This window comes from Oncorhynchus nerka, unplaced genomic scaffold (genome assembly GCF_034236695.1).
Source record: "Oncorhynchus nerka isolate Pitt River unplaced genomic scaffold, Oner_Uvic_2.0 unplaced_scaffold_2355, whole genome shotgun sequence".
Classification (NCBI taxonomy): Eukaryota; Metazoa; Chordata; class Actinopteri; order Salmoniformes; family Salmonidae; genus Oncorhynchus; species Oncorhynchus nerka.
The window spans coordinates 24,235-41,503 of record NW_027038941.1 but is presented as its reverse complement, the minus strand read 5'-3'; the positions used below and the strand labels follow the sequence as shown (position 1 = coordinate 41,503).

Below are 17,269 nucleotides of genomic sequence, written 5' to 3'. Positions count from 1 at the left end.
GGATCTGTTAGGGCCAAAGTAGTGGGAAGGGGTGGTGGGTTTGTTGGGGATGGTGGTGTATTTAGGGTAAATGTCCATTTAGGGTTAGATGGTGGTGTGCCCAGGCAGATTCTCTGAGGACCCAGGGAGACGGCGGCGGTAGGCCCAGGGGGTTAGATAAATGGCCATTGGCGCAGGGCAGGGTCAGGATAAATGTCCATTGCATTTGAAGGGGTCAGACGGCGGTGCATTTAGGACCAGACAAAGTACTTTAGGGCCAGATGGATGGCACAAAGTTTAGGGGGGCGGCGGTGCATTTAGGGGACGGCGGGATGAACCCCATACATAGACGGTGGTGGCAAGAATTTGCATTTTTCAAACAACTGACCAGGGCCAGGGGGCGCATCTAGGTAGGATCTGTTAGGGCCAATGGTAGTGGGAAGGGGTGGTGGGGTTTGTTAGGTCAGATGGTGTTGTGTATTTAGGGTTAGATGGTGGTGTGCATTTACGGGGGTTAGATGGTGGTGTGTATTTAGGGCCAGATGGCGGGCGCACTCCAGGGGTCAGACGGCGGTGTACTCCAGGCCAGACGGCGGGCACCCAGGTCAGACGGCGCGCACTTTAGGGCCAGACGGCGGTGCGCATCTAGGTCAGACGGCGGCGCACCCAGGGCCAGACGGCGGCGCCACTAGGTCACCAGAATAGACGGCGGCGGCACTAGGGGCCAGACGGCGGGCGCATCTAGGGTCAGACGGCGGTGCACTAGGCCAGACGGCGGCGCACTAGGGTCAGCGGCAGGCACCAGGGCAGACGGCGGTGCACTTCCAGGGGGTCAGACGGCGGCGCACTAGGGGCCAGACGGCGGCGCATTTAGGTCAGACGGCGGCGCGCACTTAGGGCCAGACGGCGGCACTCCAGGTCAGATGGCGGCGCACTAGGGGCCAGACGGCGGCGTGCACTAGGGCCAGACGGCGGTGCGTACTTAGGTCAGACGGCGGGCGCACTAGGGCAGACGGCGGCGCGCACCCAGGGCCAGACGGCGGCGCACTAGGGCCAGACGGCGGCGCACTAGGGTCAGACGGCGGCGCATTTAGGGTCAGACGGCGGTGCGCACTAGGGGCCAGACGGCGGCGCACCCAGGTCAGACGGCGGCACCAGGTCAGACGGCGGCACCAGGTCAGACGGCGGCGCGCACCAGGTCAGACGGCGGGCGCACCAGGTCAGACGGCGGTGCGCATCCAGGTCAGACGTGTGCATCCAGGTCAGACGGCGGGCGCACCAGGGCCAGACGGCGGCGCGCACTCCAGGTCAGACGGCGGCGCACTAGGGTCAGACGGCGGGCACCAGGGCCAGACGGCGGTGCACCAGGTCAGACGGCGGCGCGCACCAGGGTCAGACGGCGGTGCACTAGGGCCAGACGGCGGCGCACGGACGGCGGCGCGCACCAGGCCAGACGGCGGCGCACCAGGTCAGACGGCGGCAGGTCAGACGGCGGCGCGCACCAGGGCCAGACGGCGGGCGCACCAGGTCAGACGGCGGCGCACCAGGTCAGACGGCGGGCACCAGGTCAGACGGCGGTGCACCAGGTCAGACGGCGGCGCACCCAGGGTCAGACGGCGGCGCACCAGGGCCAGACGGCGGCGCACCAGGTCAGACGGCGGCGCGCACCAGGCCAGACGGCGGCGCACTCCAGGGCCAGACGGCGGGCGTACCAGGTCAGACGGCGGCACTCCAGGTCAGACGGCGGCGCACTAGGGCCAGACGGCGGCGCGCACTAGGGCCAGACGGCGGCGCGCACCAGGTCAGACGGCGGCGCACCAGGTCAGACGGCAGACAGGGGCGGCGGCGCACTCCAAAAATCAGACGGCGCGCACCAGGGTCAGACGGCGGGCGCACCAGGTCAGACGGCGGGCACTAGGGCACTCAGGGCCAGACGGCGGGCGCACCAGGTCAGACGGCGGCGCGCACTCCAGGGCCAGACGGCGGCGCGCACCAGGGCCAGACGGCACTAGGTCAGACGGCGCACCAGGGTCAGACGGCGGCGCGCAGGGGGTCAGACGGCGGCGCGCACCAGGCCAGACGGCGGTGCACTAGGGCCAGACGGCGGCGCATTCAGGGCCAGACGGCGGCGCGCACCAGGTCAGACGGCGGCGCACTCAGGTCAGACGGCGGGCGCACCAGGTCAGACGGCGGCGCACCAGGGGTCAGACGGCGGGCGCATCAGGTCAGACGGCGGTGCGTACCAGGGCCAGACCCAGGCGGCGGCGCACTTCCAGGTCAGACGGCGGGCGCACCAGGGCCAGACGGCGGCACCAGCGCACTAGGCCAGACGGCGGCGCGCACAGGGGGTCAGACGGCGGGCGTACTTCCAGGGCCAGACGGCGGCGGCACCCAGGGACGGCGACGGCATTTCCAGGTCAGACGGCGGCGCACTCCAGGTCAGACGGCGGCGTACTCAGGGGCCAGACGGCGGCGCACTCCAGGGCCAGACGGCGGGGTAGGTCAGACGGCAGCATCCAGGGTCAGACGGCGGCGCATCCAGGCGGTGCGCACCAGGGTCAGACGGCGGCGTGCACTAGGGCGACGGCACTCCAGGGCGCGCACCAGGGTCAGACGGCGGCGCACAGGGGGCCAGACGGCGGGCACCAGGGCCAGACGGCGGCGCGCACTCCAGGTCAGACGGCGGCGCATTTCCAGGGGCCAGACGGCGGCGTACTCAGGTCAGACGGCAGCGCACTCCAGGTCAGACGGCGGCGCACTAGGGTCAGACGGCTAGGGGGCGCATCCAGGTCAGACGGCGCGCACTCAGGTCAGACGGCGGCGCATTTAGGGCCAGACGGCGGCATTTAGGGTCAGACGGCGGTGCGCACTCCAGGGTCAGACGGCGGTGCGTACCAGATGGGGTCAGACGGCGGTGCGCACTCAGGGGGTCAGACGGCGGCGCACTAGGTCAGACGGCGGCGCATTTTAGGCCAGACGGCGGTGCACCAGGGGCCAGACGGCGGTGCACCAGGTCAGACGGCGGTGCGCACTAGGGTCAGACGGCGGCGGCGCACTAGGGGGCCAGACGGCGGGCGCATTTAGGTCAGGACGGCGGGCGCACCAGGGGGTCAGACGGCGGCGCACTAGGGCCAGACGGCGGTGCACTCAGGGTCAGACGGCGGCGCACCAGGTCAGACGGCGGCGCGCACTAGGTCAGACGGCGGCGCACCAGGGCCAGACGGCGGTGCACCAGGGTCAGACGGCGGCGCACTAGGTCAGACGGCGGTGCGTACTAGGGCCAGACGGCGGCGCGCACTCAGGTCAGACGGCGGCGCAGACGGCGGCGCACTCAGGTCAGACGGCGGGCGTACTCCAGGTCAGACGGCGGGCGCACCAGGGGCCAGACGGCGGGCGCACCAGGTCAGACGGCGGCGCACTCCAGGTCAGACGGCGGGTGCGCACTAGGGGGCCAGACGGCGGCGCGCACCAGGGCCAGACGGCGGGCGCACCCAGGTCAGACGGCGGTGCGCACTCAGGTCAGACGGCGGCGCGCACCCAGGTCAGGTCAGACGGCGGTGCACTCAGGGCCAGATGGCGGTGCGTACTAGGGTCAGACGGCGGGCGCACTCAGGTCAGACGGCGGCGCATCTAGGTCAGACGGCGGCGCACTCCAGGTCAGACGGCGGCGCACTCAGGGGCCAGACGGCGGCGCACTCACCAGGGTCAGACGGCGGGCGCACTCCAGGGCCAGACGGCGGCGCACCAGGTCAGACGGCAGCGTCAGGGGATCAGACGGGCATCAGGTCAGGACGGCGGGCGCACTAGGGTCAGACGGCGGCGCACCAGGTCAGACGGCGGTGCGCACCAGGTCAGACGGCGGTGCACATCCAGGGTCAGACGGCGGCGCACTAGGTCAGACGGCGGCACCAGGTCAGACGGCGGTGCGCACCAGGGCCAGACGGCGGCGCATTTCAGGGCCAGATGGCAGGGGGCATTTAGGTCAGACGGTGGGCGCATTTAGGTCAGACGGCGGCACTAGGGTCAGACGGCGGCGCACCAGGTCAGATGGTGGGTGCATTTAGGGGCCAGACGGCGGGCGGCATCCAGGTCAGACGGCGGCGCGCACCCAGGGCCAGACGGCGGGCGCATTTAGGTCAGACGGCGGTGGCATTTAGGTCAGACGGCGGTGCGCACCGAGGTCAGACGGGTGGTGTGCATTTAGGGCCAGACGGCGGTGTATTTAGGGCCAGACGGCGGCGCACTAGGGTCAGACGGCGGTGCATTTAGGTCAGATGGCGGTGCGCATTTAGGTCAGACGGCGGTGCATTTAGGTCAGACGGCGGCGTGCATTTAGGGGGTTAGATGGTGGTGCATTTAGGGGCTAGGGCTAGACGGCGGCGCACCAGGCCAGACGGCGGCGGCATTTAGGTCAGACGGCGGCGCGTACTTAGGGGGTCAGATGGCGGTGCAAACATTTAGGGGTCGGACGGCGGTGCCTAGGGGCAGATGGCGGTGTAGGTCAGGGTCAGACGGCGGTGCACTAGGGCCAGACGGATTTATGGTGCGCACTAGGGGCAGGGGGGCAGATGGCGGTGCACTAGGTCAGGATGGATCTGCGTACCAGGGCCAGACGGCGGGCGCACTCAGGGTCAGACGGCGGCACCAGGGCCAGACGGCGGCGCACCAGGGCCAGACGGCGGGCGTACCAGGTCAGACGGCGGGCGCATCAGGTCAGGTCAGACGGCGGTGCGCACTCAGGGTCAGACGGCGGCACTAGGGTCAGACGGCGGCGCCAGGTCAGAGACCAGGCACTTCAGACGGCGGGCACCAGGGTCAGACGGCGGGCATCAGGGGCAGACTAGGGCCAGACGGCGGTGCACCAGGTCAGACGGCGGCGCACTCAGGTCAGACGGCGGGCGCACCAGGTCAGACGGCGGCGCACCCAGGGCCAGACGGCGGGCGCACCAGGGGCCAGACGGCGGCGCACTAGGGCCAGACGGCGGTGCGCACCAGGGCCAGACGGCGGCGCACCAGGTCAGACGGCGGCGCATACCAGGTCAGACGGCGGCGCGCACCAGGCCAGACGGCGCGCACTAGGTCAGACGGCGGCGCACCAGGTCAGACGGCGGGCGCCAGGTCAGACGGCGGCGTACTAGGTCAGACAGGCGCATCCAGGTCAGACGGCGGTGTACCAGGGCCAGACGGCGGTGCACCCAGGTCAGACGGCGCGCACCAGGCCAGACGGCGGTGCACTCAGGTCAGACGGCGGCGCATCAGGGTCAGACGGCGGTGCGCATCCAGGGCCAGACGGCGGCGTAGGCACCAGGGGCCAGACGGCGGCGCACCAGGTCAGACGGCGGGCACACCAGGGCCAGACGGCGGCGCACTCCAGGTCAGACGGCGGTGCACCAGGGTCAGACGGTGGTGCGCACTTAGGGCCAGACGGCGGCGCACCCAGGCCAGGGGTCAGACGGCGGCGCACACCAGGTCAGACGGCGGCGCATTTAGGGGTAGACGGCGGTGCGCATCAGGGTCAGACGGCGGGTGCACCAGGGTTAGACGGCGGCGCATTTTAGGGGCTAGATGGTGGTGTGCATTTAGACGGCGGCGCACTAGGGTCAGACGGCGGCGCATTTAGGGTCAGACGGCGGCATTTAGGGTCAGACGGCGGGCGCACTCAGGGCCAGAGCGCACTCCAGGTCAGACGGCGGTGCGCATCCAGGTCAGACGGCGGGCGCACTAGGTCAGACGGGCGCGCACCAGGGCCAGACGGCAGCACTAGGTCAGACGGCAGTGACTAGGGGCAGATTTATGGTGCATTTAGGTCAGACGGCGGTGCACTAGGGGTCAGACGGCGGTGCACCAGGGCCAGACGGCGGCGCACTCCAGGGTCAGACGGCGGCGCACTCCAGGGCCAGACGGCGGGCGCACCAGGGCAGGACGGCGGGCATTTAGGTCAGACGGCGGTGCGCATTTAGGTCAGACGGCGTGCGCACCAGGGGTTGATGGCGGCGCATTTAGGGTCAGACGGCGGCGCATTTAGGCCAGACGGTGGCGCACTAGGGCCAGACGGCGGCGCATTCAGGTCAGACGGCGGCGTGCATTCAGGGCCAGACGGCGGTGCGTACTAGGGTCAGACGGCGGTGCACCAGGGCCAGACGGGCGGCGCACCAGGGCCAGACGGCGGGCGCACCAGGGGCCAGACGGCGGCGCACCAGGTCAGACGGCGGCGGCAGGGGGACGGCGGCACCAGGTCAGACGGCGGTGTACCAGGTCAGACGGCGGTGCGTACCAGGGCCAGACGGCGGCGTATTTAGGGCCAGACGGTGGGTGCATTTAGGTCAGACGGCGGTGTACTAGGGGCCAGGACGGCGGTATTTAGGGGGTCAGACGGCGGGCATTCAGGGGGCCAGATGGCGGCGTGCAGGTCAGACGGCGGTGTGCAGGTCAGACGGCGGGCGCATCAGGTCAGACGGCGGTGCGTACCAGGGTCAGACGGCGGTGCACCAGGGGGCCAGACGGCGGCGTACCAGGGCCAGACGGCGGTGCGCACTAGGGGCCAGACGGCGGTGCACTCCAGGGCGCATCTAGGGTCAGACGGCGGTGGCACCAGGTCAGACGGCGGCGCACCAGGTCAGACGGCGGCGCACCAGGGGTCAGACGGCGGCGCACCAGGGCCAGACGGCGGGCGCACTAGGGTCAGGAGACCAGGCCAGCGGCGCGCACTAGGTCAGACGGCGGCGCGCACTCAGGTGTGCACCAGGGCCAGACGGCGGCGCGCACCCAGGGTCAGACGGCGGTGCGCACCAGGGTCAGACGGCGCTGCGCATCAGGTCAGACGGTGGGCGCACCAGGGCCAGACGGCGGCGCACTAGGGCCAGACGGCGGGCGCACTAGGGCCAGACGGCGGTGGCACCAGGTCAGACGGCGGGCGCACTAGGTCAGACGGCGGTGCGCAGACCAGGGCCAGACGGCGGCGCACTAGGGCCAGACGGCGGGCATTTAGGGGCCAGGGCCAGACGGCGGTCAGGTCAGACGGCGGTGCGCACTAGGGTCAGACGGCGGGCGCACCAGGTCAGACGGCGGGTATCAGGTCAGACGGCGGCGCGCCTAGGGGCCAGACGGCGGCAGGTCAGATTGGCGGTGCGCACCAGGTCAGACGGCGGTGCGCACTAGGGGTCAGACGGCGGCGTACCAGGGCCAGACGGGGGCCAGGTCAGACGGCGGCGCACCAGGGCCAGATGGCGGCGCGCATCCAGGTCAGGACGGCGGCCACTCAGGTCAGACGGCGGCGCACTCCAGGTCAGACGGCGGGCGCACCAGGGTCAGACGGCGGCGCGCATTTGGGCCAGACGGCGGCGCACCAGGGGTCAGACGGGGCGCCCAGGGTCAGACGGCGGGTATTTAGGGGCCAGACGGGGCGCACTCAGATGGGGTGCGCATTTAGGGTCAGCGGCGGTGCGTACTCAGGCCAGACGGCGCGCACCAGGTCAGACGGTGGTGCACCCAGGTCAGACGGCGGGCGCATTTAGGTCAGACGGCGGCGCACTCAGGTCAGACGGCGGGCGCACTCCAGGGGGCCAGACGGCGGTGCGCACTCCAGGTCAGACGGCGGCGCACTCCAGGGGTCAGACGGCGGCGCACTAGGGTCAGACGGCGTGCACCAGGTCAGACGGCGGCGCACTAGGGGTCAGACGGCGGTGCGCACCCAGGTCAGACGGCGCGCACCCAGGGTCAGACGGCGGCGCACTAGGTCAGACGGCGGCGCAGGTCAGACGGCGGCGCACCAGGGGCCAGACGGCGGCGCGCACCAGGTCAGACGGCGGTGCGCATTTAGGGTCAGACGGCGGGCGCACTAGGTTAGACGGCGGGCACTAGGTCAGACGGCGGCGCACACCAGGGCCAGACGGCGGCGCACTAGGGGCCAGACGGCGGCGCACCAGGGTCAGACGGCGGGCAGGTCAGACGGCGGCGCGCACTAGGTCAGACGGCGGCGCACCAGGTCAGACGGCGCGCACTCAGGTCAGACGGCGGCGCGCATTTAGGGTCAGACGGCGGCGCGCACTCCAGGGTCAGACGGCGGCGCATCTAGGGTCAGATGGCGCACTAGGGCAGACGGCGGCGCGCACCAGGTCAGACGGCGGCGCGCACAGGTCAGACGGCGCGCACTCCAGGTCAGACGGCGGGCGCACCAGGGGGCCAGACGGCGGCGCACCAGGGGTCAGACGGCGGCAGCACTAGGGGCCAGCGGCGCGCATTTAGGTCAGACGGCGGCGCCAGGTCAGACGGCGGCGCACAGGTCAGACGGCGGGCGCACCCAGGTCAGACGGCGGTGCGCATTCAGGGGGCCAGACGGCGGCGCACTAGGGTCAGACGGCGGCGCACTCTAGGGATGGTGGGCGCATTTAGGGACGGCGGTGCGCACTAGGGCCAGACGGCGGCGCGCACAGGGTCAGACGGCGGGCAGCACTAGGGGTCAGACGGCGGCGCGCACTAGGTCAGACGGCGGCGCGCACCAGGCCAGACGGCGGGCACCAGGTCAGACAGGGACGGCGCGCACCAGGTCAGACGGCGGCGTACTCCAGGCCAGACGGCGGCGCGCACTAGGTCAGACGGCGGCGCGCACCAGGGCCAGACGGCGGCGCACTCCAGGTCAGACGGCGGGCGCACCAGGTCAGACGGCGGCGCACCAGGGCCAGACGGCGGCGCACCAGGTCAGACGGCGGCGCGCACCAGGGGCCAGACGGCGGCGCACCAGGTCAGACGGCGGCGCGCACTAGGGCCAGACGGCGGGCGTACCAGGTCAGACGGGTGCACTAGGGCCAGACGGCGGGCGCACTAGGGGGTCAGACGGCGGGCGCAGGGGTCAGACGGCGGCGCACTAGGTCAGACGGCGGCGCGCATCCAGGTCAGACGGCGGCGCAGGGCCAGACGGCGGGCGCACTAGGGCCAGACGGCGGCGCACCAGATGGGTCACGGCGGCGGCGCACTAGGTCAGACGGGGCGCACCAGGGCCAGACGGCGGGCGCACCAGGTCAGACGGCGGCGCACTCAGGTCAGACGGCGGCGCGCACCAGGTCAGACGGCGGCGCACTCAGGGGGTCAGACGGCGGCGCGCACCAGGTCAGACGGCGGCGCATCAGGTCAGACGGCGGCGCGCACTAGGGTCAGACGGCGGGCGCACCAGGTCAGACGGCGGCGCAGGGTCAGACGGCGGCGCACCAGGTCAGACGGCGGCGCGCACTAGGGTCAGACGGCGGCACTAGGGCCAGACGGCGGCGCGTACCAGGGTCAGACGGCGGCGCGGCACTAGGGTCAGACGGCGGGCGCACTAGGGTCAGACGGCGGCGCACCCAGGTCAGACGGCGGGCGCACCAGGGTCAGACGGCGGCGCGCACTCCAGGTCAGACGGCGGGCGCACCAGGTCAGACGGCGGCGCGCACTAGGTCAGACGGCGGCGCACCAGGTCAGACGGCGCGCACCCAGGGGTCAGACGGCGGCGCACTCAGGGTCAGACGGCGGTGCGCACCAGGTCAGACGGCGGGCGCACCAGGTCAGACGGCGGCGCGCACCCAGGGCGGGCAGACAGGGGCGGCGCGCATCAGACGGCGGGGCAGGTCAGACGGTGCGCACCCAGGTCAGACGGCGGCGCGCACTAGGTCAGACGGCGGCACAGGTCAGGAGGGGCCAGACGGCGGCGCGCACTAGGTCAGACGGCGGCGCGCACCAGGGTCAGACGGCGGCGCACCAGGTCAGACGGCGGCGCACAGGTCAGACGGTGGGCACCAGGTCAGACGGCGGCGCACTAGGGCCAGACGGCGGGCGCACCCAGGTCAGACGGCGGCGCATCTAGGTCAGACGGCGGCGCACAGGGCCAGAGGGCAGTATTTAGGCTAGACGGCGCGCACCAGGGGGTCAGACGGCGGCGCGCACTCCAGGTCAGACGGCGGCATTTAGGGCCAGACGGCGGTGCGCACCCAGGTCAGACGGCGGCGCACCAGGGGTCAGACGGCGGGCGCACTAGGTCAGACGGCGGCGCGCACCAGGGCCAGACGGCGGGCGCATTTCCAGGGGGGTCAGACGGCGGTGCGCATCCAGGTCAGACGGCGGCGCATTTAGGTCAGACGGGTGCGCACTCAGGTCAGACGTGGGGCATTCAGGTCAGACGGCGGCGTACTAGGTCAGACGGCGGCGCGCACCAGGGCCAGACGGCGCGTACCAGGTCAGACGGCGGCGCGCACTAGGGCTAGATGGTGGTGCACCAGGTCAGACGGCGGCGTGCACTAGGGGCCAGACGGCGTATTTCCAGGTCAGACGGCGGCGCATTTAGGGTCAGACGGCGGTGCATTTAGGGGTCAGACGGCGGTGCGCACTTAGGTCAGATGGCGGGCGCATTTTAGGGCCAGACAGGTCAGTGCACTCCAGGTCAGACGGCGGCGCATTTAGGGGTCAGACGGCGGCACCAGGTCAGACGGCGGCGCGCACTCCAGGGCCAGACGGCGGCGCACTAGGGTCAGACGGCGGTGCGCACCAGGTCAGACGGCGGCGCACCAGGTCAGAGATTTAGGCGGCACTAGGGGGCCAGATGGCGGTGCGGCAGGGGCCAGATGGTGGTGTACCAGGGTCAGACGGCGGCGCACTAGGTCAGACGGCGGTGCTCCAGGTCAGACGGCGGGCGCACCAGGGTCAGACGGCGGGCGCACCAGGTCAGACGGCGGCGCATCCAGGTCAGACGGCGGCGCGCATTTAGGGTCAGACGGCGGCGCACTAGGGCCAGACGGCGGTGCATTTCCAGGTCAGACGGCGGTGCGCACTAGGGCCAGACGGCGGCGCGCATTTAGGTCAGACGGCGGCAGACGGCGGCACAGGTCAGACGGCGGCGCACTCAGGTCAGACGGCGGGCGCACCAGGTCAGACGGCGGCGCACTAGGGCCAGACGGCGGGCGCACAGGTCAGACGGCGGCGCACTCCAGGTCAGACTAGGGCCAGACGGCGGCGCGCCAGGTCAGACGGCGGCGCGCACCCAGGTCAGACGGCGGCGCGCACTAGGGTCAGACGGCGGCAGGTCAGACGGCGGCGCATTTAGGGGTCAGGATTTAGGTCAGATGGTGGTGCGCATTTAGGGGTCAGACGGTGGCGCACCCAGGGGGCCAGACGGCGGCGCATTTAGGTCAGACGGCGGTGCATTTAGGGCCAGACGGCGCGCACTAGGTCAGACGGCGGCGCACTAGACGGCGGCGCGCATTCAGGGGCCAGACGGCGGCACGCACCAGGTCAGACGGCGGGCGCACCAGGGCCAGACGGCGGCGCACTAGGGGGTCAGACGGCGGCGCGCACCAGGTCAGACGGGGGCCAGACGGCGGGCGCACCCAGGGGCCAGACGGCGGCGCACTAGGGTCAGACGGCGGTGCGCATCAGGGGTCAGACGGCGGGCGCACCCAGGGGTCAGACGGCGGCACTCCAGGGTCAGACGGCGGCGCGCACTAGGGGGTCAGACGGCGGCGCACTCCAGGTCAGACGGCGGCGCGCACCAGGTCAGACGGCGGCGCGCACTAGGTCAGACGGCGGCGCACCAGGGTCAGACGGCGGCGCACACTCCAGGTCAGACGGCGGCGCCAGGCAGACGGCGGGTGTACTCCAGGGCCAGACGGCGGTGCGCACCAGGGCCAGACGGCGGGCGCACCAGGTCAGACGGCGGGCGCATTAGGGCCAGACGGCGGCGCACCAGGTCAGACGGCGGCGCGCACCAGGGCCAGACGGCGGCGCACGGCGCCAGGTCAGACGGCGGGCGCACCAGGTCAGACGGCGGGCGCATTTCCAGGGTCAGACGGCGGTGCGCACCAGATGGTGGGGGCATTTAGGTCAGATGGCGGTGCGCATCTAGGTCAGAGGCATTTAGGGGTCAGACGGCGGGCGCATCAGGTCAGACGGCGGCGCGCATTTAGGTCAGACGGCGGTGCATTTAGGGCCAGACGGCGGTGCGCACCAGGTCAGACGGCGGCGCGCACTCAGGTCAGACGGCGGCGCACTCTAGGGGCCAGACGGCGGCGGCGCACCCAGGTCAGACGGCGGCACCCAGGCCAGACGGCGGGCGCACTCCAGGGTCAGACGGCGGGCGCACCAGGGTCAGACGGCGGTGCGCATCCAGGTCAGACGGCGGCGCACCCAGGTCAGACGGCGGCGCACCAGGTCAGACGGCGGCGCACTAGGGTCAGACGGCGGCGCGCTCCAGGTCAGACGGCGGCGCATCCAGGGTCAGACGGCGGCGCACCAGGTCAGACGGCGGGCGCACTCCAGGTCAGACGGCGGCGTACCAGGTCAGACGGCGGCGCGCATTTCCAGGTCAGACGGCGCACCAGGGGGTCAGCCGCACTAGGGCCAGACGGCGGTGCACTAGGGGGTCAGACGGCGGCATTTAGGGGCCAGACGGGGCGCACAGGTCAGACGGCGGCGCACCAGGTCAGACGGCGGCGCACCAGGTCAGACGGTGGTGCGCATTTAGGTCAGACGGCGGCGCGCATTTAGGTCAGACGGCGGGCGCGCACTAGGGCCAGACGGCGGCGCACTCCAGGTCAGACGGCGGCATTCCAGGGTCAGACGGCGGTGCGCATTTAGGGCCAGACGGCGGCGCGCACCAGGGTCAGACGGCGGCGCACCAGGTCAGACGGCGGCGCGCACTAGGCCAGACGGCGGTGCGCACCAGGTCAGACGGCGGCGCGCACCAGGTCAGACGGCGGCGCACATCAGGTCAGACGGCGGGCGCACTAGGGTCAGACGGCGGCGCACCAGGTCAGACGGCGGTGCGCACCAGGGGGCCAGACGGCGGCGCATTTAGGGTTAGACTGCATTTAGGGGGTCAGACGGCGGTGCGCATCCAGGGTCAGACGGCGCGCATTTAGGCAGACGGCGTGCACCAGGTCAGACGGCGGTGCGCAGGTCAGACGGTCAGCACAGGGCCAGCGGCGGGCGCACTCCAGGGTCAGATGGCGGGCGCACTAGGTCAGACGGCGGTGCATTTAGGGTCAGACGGCGGTCAGGCCAGACGGCGGCACTAGGTCAGACGGCGGGCGCACTCCAGGTCAGACGGCGGGCGCACTCCAGGGCCAGACGGCGGCGCATCAGGTCAGACGGCGGCGCACTAGGGTCAGACGGCGGCGCACCCAGGTCAGACGGCGGGCGCACCAGGGTCAGACGGCGGCGCACCAGGTCAGACGGCGGCGCATCCAGGGGTCAGACGGCGGCGCAGGGGCCAGACGGCGGCGCACTAGGTCAGACGGCGCGCACCAGGTCAGACGGCGGCGGCGCACTCCAGGTCAGACGGCGGCGCGCACCAGGGTCAGACGGCGGCGCACCAGGTCAGACGGCGGGCGCACTCCAGGGCCAGGTCAGACGGCGCGCGCACTAGGTCAGACGGCGGCGCGCACCAGGTCAGACGGCGGCGCGCACCAGGTCAGACGGCGGCGCACCAGGGGTCAGACGGCGGGCGCACCAGGGTCAGACGGCGGCGCGCACCAGGGTCAGACGGCGGGCGTACCAGGTCAGACGGCGGGCGCATTAGGTCAGGGGTTAGACGGCAGGCGCACCAGGTCAGATGGCGGTGCACTAGGTCCAGGCATTTAGGTCGACGGCGGCGCGCACCAGGGTCAGACGGCGGCGCACCAGGGTCAGACGGCGGCGCACCAGGTCAGACGGCGGTGCCAGGGGCAGACGGCGGCGCGCATTTAGGGTCAGACGGCGGCGCGCACTCCAGGGTCAGACGGCGGGCGCACTCCAGACGGCGGGTCAGACGGCGGCGCACTCCAGGTCAGACGGCGGCGCACTAGGTCAGACGGCGCGCACCAGGTCAGACGGCGGGCGCATTTAGGGGTCAGACGGCGGTGCGCACTAGGTCAGAGACAGGTCAGACGGCGCGCATCAGGTCAGACGGCGGCGCACCAGGTCAGACGGCGGCACCAGGTCAGACGGCGGTGCGCATTTAGGGCCAGACGGCGGCGCGCATCCAGGGTCAGACGGCGGGCACAGGTCAGACGGCGGCGCGCACCAGGCCAGACGGCGGGCGCACCAGGGCCAGACGGCGGCGCACTAGGGCTTCAGACGGCGCACCAGGGTCAGATGGCGGGCGCACTCCAGGTCAGACGGCGCGCATTTCAGGTCAGACGGCGGCGCACCAGGGGGTCAGACGGCGGGCGCATTCCAGGTCAGACGGCGGCGCAGGTCAGGGGTCAGACGGCGGCGCGCACTAGGGTCAGATGGCGGCGCACTAGGTCAGGGCCAGATTCCAGGTAGGCGGATGCGCACTCAGGGTCAGAGACGACGGCGGCGCACTAGGGCCAGACGGCGGGCGCACCAGGGTCAGACGGCGGCGCGCACTAGGGTCAGACGGCGGCGCACCAGGGCCAGACGGCGGCGCGCATTTAGGTCAGACGGCGGGCAGATTTTAGGGCTAGACGGCGGGCACCAGGTCAGACGGCGGCGCACCAGGTCAGACGGCGGCGCGCACAGGGCCAGACGGCGGCACTAGGTCAGACGGCGGCGCACTAGGTCAGACGGCGGCGCACTCAGGGGCCAGACGGGGCAGGTCAGACGGCAGACAGGGGCAGACGGCGGCGCACTAGGGTCAGACGGCGCGCGCACTAGGTCAGACGGCGGCGCACTACCAGGTCAGACGGCGGCGCGCACCAGGGGCCAGACGGCGGTGCGCACCAGGGTCAGACGGCGGCGCACTAGGTCAGACGGCGGCGCGCACTCAGGTCAGACGGCGGCGCACACCAGGTCAGACGGCGGCGCGCACCAGGTCAGACGGCGGCGCACCAGGGCCAGACGGCGGCGCACTCAGGGCTAGGTCAGACGGCGGCGCACCAGGGCCAGACGGCGGGCGCACTCCAGGGTCAGACGGCGGCGCACTAGGGTCAGACGGCGGCGCACTAGGGTCAGACGGCGGCGCGCACCCAGGTCAGACGGCGGGCGCACCAGGGTCAGACGGCGGCGCGCACCAGGTCAGACGGCGGCGCATAGGTCGGCGGCGCACTAGGTCAGACGGCGGCGCACTAGGTCAGACGGCAGACCAGGCAGGCGCGCACTCCAGGGTCAGGACGGCGGCGCACCAGGGTCAGACGGCGGCGCACATCAGGTCAGACGGCGGCGCGCACCCAGGGTCAGACGGCGGCGCGCACCAGGTCAGACGGCGGCGCACCAGGGTCAGACGGCGGCGCGCACCAGGTCAGACGGCGCGCGCACTCCAGGTCAGACGGCGGCGCGCATCCAGGTCAGACGGCGGCACTAGGTCAGACGGCGGGTCAGACGGCGGCGCGCACCAGGTCAGACGGCGGCGCGCACTCCAGGTCAGACGGCGGCGCACCAGGTCAGACGGCGGCGCGCACCAGGTCAGACGGCGGCGCGCACCAGGTCAGACGGCGGCGCGCACCAGGTCAGACGGCGGCGCGCACTCCAGGTCAGATTGGCGGCGCACCCAGGTCAGACGGCGGCGCGCACCAGGGGCCAGACGGCGGGGCAGGGTCAGACGGCGGGCGCACCAGGGGCACCAGGTCAGACGGCGGCGCACCAGGTCAGACGGCGGCGCGCACTAGGGCCAGACGGCGGTGCGCACCAGGGTCAGACGGCGGCGCGCACCAGGGTCAGACGGCGGGCGCACAGGCCAGACGGCGGGCGCACCAGGTCAGACGGCGGCGCACTCCAGGGTCAGACGGCGGCGCGTAGGGCCAGAGACGGCGGCGCACTAGGTCAGACGGCGGCGCACCAGGTCAGACGGCGGGCGCACCAGGTCAGACGGCGGACGGCGGGCGCACCAGGTCAGACGGCGGCGCACCAGGTCAGACGGCGGCGGCGCACCAGGTCAGACGGCGGCGCACCCAGGGCCAGACGGCGGCGCGCACCAGGTCAGACGGCGGCGCACCCAGGTCAGACGGCGGCGCACTAGGTCAGACGGCGGCGGCACTAGGGGTCAGACGGCGGTGCGCACTAGGCCAGACGGCGGGCGCACCAGGGGGGTCAGACGGCGGTGCGCACCAGGTCAGACGGCGGCGCGCACAGGTCAGACGGCGGCGCACCAGGCCAGGGCAGAGGGCCAGATGGCGGGCGCACCAGGGCCAGACGGCGGGCACTAGGGCGCAGACGGCGGCGCGCACCAGGTCAGACGGCGGTGCACCAGGGTCAGACGGTGCGCACCAGGTCAGACGGCGGCGCGCACTAGGTCAGACGGCGGCGCGCATTTCCAGGGTCAGACGGCGGCGCACCAGGTCAGACGGGTACTCAGGCCAGACGGCGGGCGCACTCAGGGCCAGACGGCGGCGCGCACTAGGTCAGACGGCGGTACGCACCAGGGTCAGACGGCGGCGCACTAGGGTCAGACGGCGGTGCGCACTCCAGGGGCCAGACGGCGGCGCACCAGGTCAGACGGCGGCGCACTCCAGGTCAGACGGCGGCGCGCATCCAGGTCAGACGGCGGCGCGCACCAGGTCAGACGGCGGGCGCACTAGGTCAGACGGCGGCGCACCAGGGGTCAGACGGCGGCGCACCAGGGGGGTCAGACGGCGGGCGGTCAGACGGCGCACCAGGGTCAGACGGCGGGCGCACCAGGTCAGACGGCGGGCGCACCAGGTCAGACGGTGGTGCGCACCAGGGGTCAGACGGCGGCGCAGGGGGTCAGACGGCGGCGCGCACCAGGTCAGACGGCGGCGCGCACAGGCCAGACGGCGGCGCACCCAGGTCAGACGGCGGCGCGCAGGTCAGAGGTCAGACGGCGGGCGCACCAGGGTCAGACGGCGGCGCGCACCAGGTCACTTAGAACGGCGGCGCACTCCAGGGTCAGACGGCGGCGCGCACCAGGTCAGACGGCGGCGCGCACCAGGTCAGACGGGTGCGACCAGGGTCAGACGGCGGCACTCAGGTCAGACGGCGGCGCACCAGGGGACGGCGGCGCAGGGCAGACGGCGGTGCGCACCAGGTCAGACGGCGGCGCACTCAGGGCCAGACGGCGGCACTCCAGGTCAGACGGCGGCGCGTACCAGGGGCCAGACGGCGGGGCACCAGGTCAGACGGCGGCGCACCAGGGGTCAGACGGCGGCGCACCAGGGCCAGACGGCGGCGCACTAGGTCAGACGGCGGCGCACCAGGTCAGACGGCGGGCGCACTCCAGGTCAGACGGCGGCGCGCACCAGGGTCAGACGGCGGCGCGCACCAGGGTCAGACGGCGGCGGCGCACCAGGTCAGACGGCGGCGCACAGGGCCAGACGGCGGCGCGCATGGCCCAGGGTCAGACGGCGGGCGCACCAGGGGTCAGACGGCGGCG

General features: G+C 72.1%; 1 protein-coding gene across 1 annotated transcript; it reads left to right on the top strand.

Moving 5' to 3' along the window:
• The first annotated feature begins 521 nt into the window (after window positions 1–521).
• Window positions 522–6,278, top strand: LOC135567219 (collagen alpha-2(I) chain-like). The gene is made up of 9 exons (XM_065014639.1): window positions 522–583; window positions 1,120–1,286; window positions 1,929–2,721; window positions 2,971–3,151; window positions 3,359–3,525; window positions 3,683–4,029; window positions 4,586–4,995; window positions 5,157–5,426; window positions 6,093–6,278. Exons 1-9 carry the CDS (start codon window positions 522–524, stop codon window positions 6,276–6,278), a joined length of 2,583 nt encoding a protein of 860 aa, XP_064870711.1.
• The last annotated feature ends 10,991 nt before the right edge of the window (window positions 6,279–17,269 follow it).